This window comes from Gossypium hirsutum, chromosome D07 (genome assembly GCF_007990345.1).
Source record: "Gossypium hirsutum isolate 1008001.06 chromosome D07, Gossypium_hirsutum_v2.1, whole genome shotgun sequence".
Lineage (NCBI taxonomy): Eukaryota > Viridiplantae > Streptophyta > Magnoliopsida > Malvales > Malvaceae > Gossypium > Gossypium hirsutum.
In genome coordinates this window covers 20,136,315-20,145,353 of record NC_053443.1, presented here as the reverse complement: position 1 = coordinate 20,145,353, position 9,039 = coordinate 20,136,315, and the positions used below count along the sequence as shown (strand labels likewise).

The 9,039-nt window shown below is 29.4% G+C and overlaps 1 protein-coding gene across 1 annotated transcript; it reads right to left on the bottom strand.

Moving 5' to 3' along the window:
• Nucleotides 1-1,028: 1,028 nt before the first annotated feature.
• Nucleotides 1,029-8,354, bottom strand: LOC107954269 (uncharacterized). Its single transcript, XM_041096633.1, has 4 exons — nucleotides 7,821-8,354; nucleotides 2,283-2,566; nucleotides 1,901-2,127; nucleotides 1,029-1,796 (listed from the first exon to the last, which is right to left on the bottom strand). Exons 1-4 carry the CDS (start codon nucleotides 8,230-8,232, stop codon nucleotides 1,280-1,282), a joined length of 1,440 nt encoding a protein of 479 aa, XP_040952567.1. The 5' UTR covers nucleotides 8,233-8,354; the 3' UTR covers nucleotides 1,029-1,279.
• Nucleotides 8,355-9,039: the final 685 nt, after the last annotated feature.

Sequence of the window (9,039 nt, the reverse complement as noted above, 5' to 3'; positions counted from 1 at the left end):
TGTGTGAAAAGCACCGCTAAAGGTCTTGGTCTTTAGCGGTGTTTGTGGGAAAAGCGCCGCTAAAGGTTATGGTCTTTAACGGCGTTTGTGGGAAAAGCGCCGCTAAAGGTCTTGGTCTTTAGCGGCGTTTATTTATCAAAAAACGCCGCTAAGGTTAGCGACGCTGTCATTAGCGGCATTTTTTGCGGCGCTAAAAAACGCCGCTAAAGGCCTAAAAAAGCCTGTTTTGGTGTAGTGTTTATTTATATAAAGAAAAGGAAAATTAATAAAGCATTTTTATAAAAAAATTAGAAATACTTTGATTATAACATAAATTATTAATTGTATTTATTTATAAAAAATGAATAGAAGAATAATTGAAAGAAAAGAATACAGAGAAAAAAGTATAAAAGAAAAAGGAAAACAAAATCAAAGAAACACTAAACTCTGTGCAATTAGTTGGCGACATGTCATCAACTAATATCCAACGGACAAGCTAACAGAATAGCTGATGAAAGGATTTAATTGGAGGGATGCAAATAGTATGCGGAGTGAATTAGAATATTTTGAAGTTTAGAGACCAATTTGAATTTAGGTAATAGTTTGTGGATGTCATTTGAAATTAATCCTTAATATATGAATAAATCAATCTAATTATGATTTTAGTCCTTCATTATGCTAACTTCGGAATTTGAAGAAGCCTCATCGTTTCAGGCCAGGAACCATGGCCTTGATAGAAATCAGAAAGTATCAGAAGAGCATGGAGCTGCTGATTTGAAAGCTTCCATTTTAGAGGTTGGTGAGGGAAATCGCTCAGGATTTGAGGTTCCAAAGCAGTGCCGTGGCTGCTCTTCAGGAAGTGGCCGAGGCGTATCTAGTGGGGTTCTTCGAGGGTATTAATCTCTGTGCTATGCATGCGGAAAGAGTTGCAATTATGCCCAAAGGTATTCAGCTTGCTAGAAGGATTAGAGGAGGAAGAGCTTAAGCCATCATATGTTGGCTTGGATTTTAAGATTTGGGATTCCGTCCAAGTTTTTGTTAATCTACTGTTACGATATAAATAGACAAATTAAAACGCTAACCCTGTTTTTGAGGTTGCCCACTCTGTATGTGTTTTTGTGTTTCTTTTGGAAGTTAATAACCAAGCTTAAAGAAGATGAATTTTTTTAATAAAGAAATTAAATAGGTATACAATGTTAAGAAAGCAGCACAATAGGTGGCTATTGCAAACTCCAATTTATGAGCACATCCAAAATCTTATCCACAATGAAGCAGAGAATTGTGATAGGAGGTGCAAAAATCATACCCAGTTGTTTGGAAGGGAAAAATCATGAAATCTAAAGGAGGTCTCCTCAGCAGTGTCTCGCTGTAGCCTGCGATCAGGTTGCTGCTGCTGCTCTCTTGTGACTACGCTTTCACTCGGTTCATCAGGAGGTAGAGGCAGTATTTGATTACTATTAGGATGGTGGGCTAATCTAACTTCACTTGTCAATGGCAGCACTGAGGTAGAAGGAACACGAAGCCTGGCACTACCAAAGCCACGGGAAACTAATGATGGATCCCAGGAGAAGACATGCATAAGAATTGGCACCTTGGCATGCCGGTGTAGTGACAGTTTCTGACTTAGGGAAACTGTATCAAAGCATCGAACCGCTCCAGTCGATGAAACCATCCATGGAAGAACCTTTTGATTTGATAATCTTGAGACAACCAGCAGCCTAGATGCACACATTGATTCTTTGTACAGAGTGCTGAGTCCTGATCTCGTTGAAGGCAAATCTTCATCATCAATCACAGATGATATATAGATAATCCCTGTTATCACACACAAAACTATAAGCAAATACTCTGTGTTGTTTCTCTATTCCATCATATAATTAGATGAGTAAGGTCAAACTGATGGAGAATGAAATGGTGCACCTCTTCAGTGCGGCTAATGGCGAATCCAAGTTTCGTGTCATCTTCTTTTAATTTGATCTCAACTGCGATTTCTCTTGCAAGCGGGGTGTACCATAGGCGAACTGCTCGAACAACTCCAATGTCCACCCCATGGTAGTCCTCAAAACCGTATAGGGTTGCATTGCCTAGGTTTGCTAAATCAGATAAGGACCCCGCATTTACAGTGGCCGAGGCTGTCTCTCCAGAGATCTGCTCCAAATATTAAAGATCAGTCCTAAACGTCATGTGATGGAAGGTAAAACAAAGAGAAGAGTGGGTATGGATGCTTAAATTCAATAAGAACATTCAAGTAACAGCAACAATTCTTAAAACATTGTTGCAAGTGGGATTGTAAAGCATTGTACCTTAGTAAGCAGGGATTCAGTCTGAATATTGATGAAAAGAATGGGAACCCCGGAGGCCTGAGATGCAAGGAGCCAAGCATCAGCACGAGCAAGGGTATCCTCCAAGTCATTGTATCGGGAGGCCACTCGATCTGAAGCTTTTGGAAGGAGCAAAATAGAAAGAAAACAGCTTGAATTTGGAACTGATAGCACCTCTTGCATCCTCCTCTGCCACGGATACCATACATATCCATCCTGGAGCCTTGTCCTCGATAGTTCACTCACAATCCTTGTGTTCCTTGAAACTGCAATTTCATTGTTTAACGTTGCATCACAAATTATCAAAGTGAATAACATGATTCAAGCTTTTTAGACGCATTTGGTGCTTTCTTGTCTTATCATTTCGATTAATTGTACAATAATTTCAAATTAATTTTCTAAAACTCCATCTTCTATAATTAAAAGTCATATTAACATACAAATTGGAAATTAAACTGGAACTAAAATTATTGTACAATTAATAAATATATTAAAAGAGACATGTAAATAGCCTCAAATAAATTTATTATACGATAAATTGAATCTTTACCATATGCATTAATTATTAACAAAACCATATAAGATGTAAATTAAATTAAAAAATATTAAAACTGCAAATTAAGATTGGAATTAAATCAAAATCTAAAATTGAGGGACCTAAATAAAAATATCCCAAAATGTAATATAGCCTAAACCCTCCCTACCCACGTGAATTAGGTGTGGTTCTTGTTTATGCAACACCATTTTTTTTAAAATGTATACCCAAAATTACTGTAGCTTTCATACAACTTTGGTAAGTGGTTTCTAACTTATATCATTTTCTAAATTAATTTTATTTTCATAATATTTTAATAAAAAAACCTGAAATCAAATCCAGCAACTTTCCATAGTATTTTCCACATGTTATGGGTTGATGCAAAACATTTATTAGCAGCTATAGAATTTCTATGCAAAAGACTACCTGACCTGTTAGCCAGAATTTTAAAAAAAGGGTAAAAAGTGATATGATTATCAAAACCCTATTCCTCTACATATTCAATTATTCTACTCCACAGTATAAATCAAGAAAACCATATTACTATATAAGTTGAGAACAGTGACCTTTTAGTAGCATTTATGCACGCATGCTTATAAAACTTATCCACTTTTGTAGGTTACATCCATATTAATATATAACGATAAGGAAGATACAATTATAGGATATTCAAATAGCCAGAGAAGCAACATCATTCATTTTCTGTATGGACTAATTACAAACAATTTATATTCATCATTTCAAGTTATGAAATAGTCTAAGCCAAGAAAAGAAATAGATAATGTTGGGTTTTGAATATTGATGTTATAGTGGAAGCCAGCAAAGATCTAACTCAGCTTTTCTAGTCTGAACTCTCTACTCTAAGGGGATCAGGTGTGAAAAACAAGAGCTGCTATCCAAGGTAGTTAAACCATCATGGCTGTACTCAATGCAAAAGCATCTTCAGGTCGATTAACACTACAAATTAAGAAACATCATTTCTTCATATATACAAAAAGCGAAACTAAGTTGACCATCATAAGCCCCCACAAAAGGTCAAGTTTCCATAAAAACTGGGAATTTTCTTTTCGAATGCCTTCTATAAAAATAAGTTTTTATTTACAGTATTTATTTTAGAATTTTATGAAGAGTGAATATTCTATTTATGATAACAATTTTGTTTTATGATTCTCAAACAACCGCGGGGTAAGGTATTTGTTAGTGAAATTTACATTTTGTTGGAGTCAATAAAAACGGAATAATATAATACTTAAAAAAGATTGGAATTAGTCATACATATTGTTTTTGAATTTTATAAAGATAGCAATATGAAATTGTTTAGACTTTATAGAGTTTAAGCAATTAGTAGTTTGAATACAACCTTGGAAAGTTCCGCCTCGATACAAAAAGCTTTTGATAAAAGAAATACTTTTTAAAAAAAAAACGTTAAACCGAAACTTGGGAACAGGATTAATCAACATTAAAAAAAAAACGGATTTTTTCATGGAATCTTAATTCAATCTACATCATTATTATTAGAAAATATAAGTTTAAATAAAATAAATTATTAAATTAATATATAAAATTTCATTTAAATTTTGGTTTTGATTCAATTTTATACAGTAAATACATGCATTTCTTTTTCTTTTTTATATATATTGAGTTAATATAATTGTTTGTATATGTAATATTTTAATATAAAATAGTGCTAATTCAATAATGTTATTAATAATTTATTAAAATTGAATCAAATAAAAATTTGATATATAAAATTATACAAAATCAGAACTCATTTATAGAATTACATGTTAAACCAAAATTGATATATAATATTACATGTTAAACTAAAGTTGATATATATAGTTTTGGTATTTATATGATGGTTTAGAACAAAAGTTTGATGTTTGTTGGCTTTCAACATAAGTGGGGACAAAACGCTTTTTAATAAAAATCGTGAAGTTATGATTATTAGAGAAATTGCTTGGCAATTCCAAGCGGGAAAGCGTAATCACCCCAAAAATCATGTAAAAAGTTCCGACAGATGGGAATTCAACCTGCACAACATCTAAAAGCCTTTAGGTCAAACCAAAAATATTCCCATTCTGTTTTTTCCATTGGCCAAAAGCAGAAATTAGGACAAACTCCACGGCCAAATTCGACGGCTAAACTTGAACGCAAGTTGCGATAAAATCTTTTATGGATGGACTGAATTAAAATTTTTAAAATATCAGATATTTTATGCCTTTTATAATTTAATATATATTTTTATTATCGACTTAAAACTTGAATTAACAAAGATAGATACATAAATAAAATATCAACAATGCTGCCATGTTTAAACCAAACCTTTTTTTTTAATATATATTTTTGAAGTACTAATAATACACATATTTATATATTATCAGTGTATAATATTTCTTAGAATTTCTACTAAATGTAGATAGTTAACTTTGATGGAAAGACAAAAATAAAAATAAAACTTGTTAAGGGTTAAATTATTCGCCTATTATTTAGAATTAAATTAAAATTTTAATAATAAAATAACTATTTTATTTAAATATAATTATAAAATACATTAATATAAACATAAATATTTTTAAATAGTGATATAAGTTAATAATTCGGTTAAGTCTTAATGGGCTTAGATAATCTATATAAAATCAACTCTTTTGAGGGTCATTAGGAGTTAATAGGGGTAATATAGTCATTGACTTATTTTTATTTTAAGTTGTTAAGTCTTTTATGATCAAATCAGTAATTTTGAAACGTCTATATTTAAAATATCTTTTTAACTCCTCTTTGGTCCATGAGAGTTAATAAGGTTAAAATAGTAATTCAAACTCATCATCTTTAATATATAAATTAGTTTACAAGCATGAAATTAATTTCATAAACTCTATAAAGAAAATGTTTTGGGTGAAAACTATATCCTTAAGAAATTTACATGCAAATAATTTATCAAACATGCAAGCATATTATTTATTTTATTGAAAAAGTGTATTAATTTATTAAAGAGATTCTAACATATTGATTGTTTTAATACTACAAAAATACAATTAAAAGATGGATGTAATAGTGCTAATACATCTATTGAAATATTAATTATTTATAACTAGTACATTAATATTCAAAAAGTCTAATTTATGTATAAAATACATTTGATAGAGAAAAGGAGAAAGCTGAAATATCTCGAGAAACTGATGATTTATTTATATTCGTTACTATTATAGTTTGGCTTCCTCCTTAAATTATTTATAACATTCCTTTGATTTATTAGAAATTTCAGTTTTATTTTCTTAATATTTATGGACTCCTTTTAGTTACTATTATGTGATGTATAAATAGTTTTATCTTTTTATTTGAATAAATATGTATATATGGTCATAAACTTTTTTTTTTCATTATTTTCATGTTCCAAAATATTTAATTTTTAATTTTTTTCACAAATATTATTTACATTTTTACGTTTTTTTCATTTTTTTTAGTAATTTTTTTATCTGTTAGTTATTTGACCTTAAGCTGTGTTAATCTTTTTTTGTTGTTGTTATTTTAGATCATTAATGTTTGGAAATTATATTTTAGGTATTGATATTTTCCTTATCATTTTGGATGATGAATTTTTTTATTGTAACCTAAATATATTGCTTTAATCACATTATTACTTAATTATGGCATCTAAAAAATGTAACCTCTAATCTTTATTTAAAATTTCAATTTTTTTACTATAGAAATCTATAAATATAAGTTGATAATGTATATTGTTATAACAATCAAATTGAATATTCATTTAAGAATGTACAAACAATTGCATTTCTTTTATCATATTTATTTGATTATTCAATGTATTTATCTAGAAGAAAGTTATATTCAATTTAGATATTTTAAAAAAGAGAGTGAGAAAGTTTTAGATTAAGTGTTAATAGTGTTAAATAACTGGAATTCAAAAACATTAAAAATCCTATTTATTCCATTCAAGAGCAAACCAAACAGAATTTGATAATCCTAAGTTAATATGTATCAAATAATTTTTAAAATATATATATTTATAAAAATGAATAGAAAATATTGAAGAGGGGAAGCGATAAATGAAAATTTAAAGAAAAAATGCAAATTTATTTTGACGCTAAAACAGTGAGTTTTATCTAATTGATATTATTTAGTAATAATTAGGAATAATTTTTTATTTAAGTGTAATTAACTTCTTTATTTAAATTATAATGAATAAATTTTTTAAATATATATTATGCTATAATTAATTATTATGTCGTAATTCAATTATATAGACCTTACATTATATTTAATTGTATTTTCATAATTTATGAATATCTAAAGAAAATTTACATTAAGATTTATTTAACGATTATGTGAAACTAAATTTATATAAATCTTTATATTAAGTTTTTTACTAAATTTAATGTCACGAGTTAAATCACACTAATCTAATAAAAATTTATTAAATTATGGCACATGACATTTATGAATCATATATCAAATTTATGTAAAATTGGTAAATTTGAAATAATAAATGTTAAACGTTTTGGTTTCAAATGATATAATTTATGTCCTTAAAAAATTCTTATAATCGTGTATATTTTTTTTAAAATTTTATGAAAATATAAAAAATATAAAAAAAATTTAGAATTATATTTATTGTTTTATAAAAAAATTAATTTTTGATAATTTTATAACTAAATTGAGAATCGGAACTCAATAAAAATTTAATATATAGTATAAGTATATATATAAAGTATAGATGAGCCAAAATAAATAATTTACTTTTGTAATATTTATTAATTAGATATATATTTTTTTAAAACTATATATTCTATTGGTGTACTTTTTCTGATTGGCTTACTCTGTTATATTTATTTTACTTTATTTATAATTATATAGATATTTATTTAATAATATTTCTAACAAATTAAGTGTGAGCAGAGGACTAGTTATTACGAAATGCATGCATTCAATCACTGAAAGAAAGACCAAATCTGATAAACGAAACTCACCTTGCAACTCGAAGCACTCAGACTCGGAGCGATCCGAGAACCCGACAGTGTAATTGGGATCCGCTATAGACCTTAACATATATTGCTTTTTCCCGCCAGTCTCGTTAGGCACGATACATGCCTGTAACTGAGCGAACTCGTCGCTGGCTCGCCTGATCCGGACGAGGATCGAGGTCTCCTTGTTCCTATAGGAGGTGTGAAGGATCTTCTGGACTCCGCTCTTGCCGCCTTTAAAAGGTGCCTTATAGGAGAGAGCAGAGCCGGATCCAATTCGAATCTCCTCCACAATATCCCCCGTCTGGAGCATGTCTGCGGTCCATTCGTCAGCTTTGGAGCTCCCTTTTATACATTCGATTGATAGTACAGTCGGCGATCTCATGATCTCTGATTGTAGGGTTCGGTCCATGGGCATTTCCGTTTCCTGGTTCAAACTGAAAAAACTTGTGGAGTTTTCTCTTCTATTTCTTTTTCAGAGAAAAAGTAGAGAAAATTCTTGAAAGAGAGAGGTTAATTTGAGGGGGGCTGTGGAGAAAGAATGGGAGAATAGAGTAATTGAAATAAACAAAGACTACGATTGATTATAATAGATTTGAATAAAATATATTATTTACAATTTCAGATTTTAATAGAATAGAATTAGAGGGGTTTAATTGTCAAAACGTGTAGTTTATTATTATGAGTTAATTACACTAAATATCCCCAAACTATAATCTTTATTGTAAATTGACCTCAATACTTCAAAATGTCATAATTTTTTAATTTGAAATATATATCGTCTGGGATACTTCGTTTTTCTTGATTGATGCATGGCGTTTTGTCTTTTATATATATATATATATATGGGTGAATTAATTTTTGCTTGAGATAAAGTTGAATTCTGAACAAAGTGGAGGAGTGACTTAGAGCTCAAATGCGTCCTTCAATGGTGAGTCAAAATCTATAAAAGTTGTATCATCCTTTATTCGGCCCAGTTGTCAGATTCGAGTAATAAGATGCTACGATAAAATTCAACAATCAACATATACTTTACTAAACAAAATTTCAAATACTTAACATCAAATCATCAAATCACATATAGTCAAGCATATTGAAAATTTGTAATCTATATGGACCTACTTGTGAAATTCAGGCATATGGTAGGATTAAATTGTAAAATTTTAAGGTTTAAAATCAATATTGAAAATTCACAGTTAATATTGATACCGAATCGATACCTTAC

Coding starts and splice junctions, on each gene's coding strand:
- LOC107954269 (XM_041096633.1), bottom strand. CDS start 8,232: ATGCCCATGGACCGAACCCTACAATCAGAGATCATGAGATCGCCGACT. Junction 2,567..7,820: donor TGAGTGCTTCGAGTTGCAAG/GTGAGTTTCGTT, acceptor ATGAAATTGCAG/TTTCAAGGAACACAAGGATT. Junction 2,128..2,282: donor CTGAATCCCTGCTTACTAAG/GTACAATGCTTT, acceptor TATTTGGAGCAG/ATCTCTGGAGAGACAGCCTC.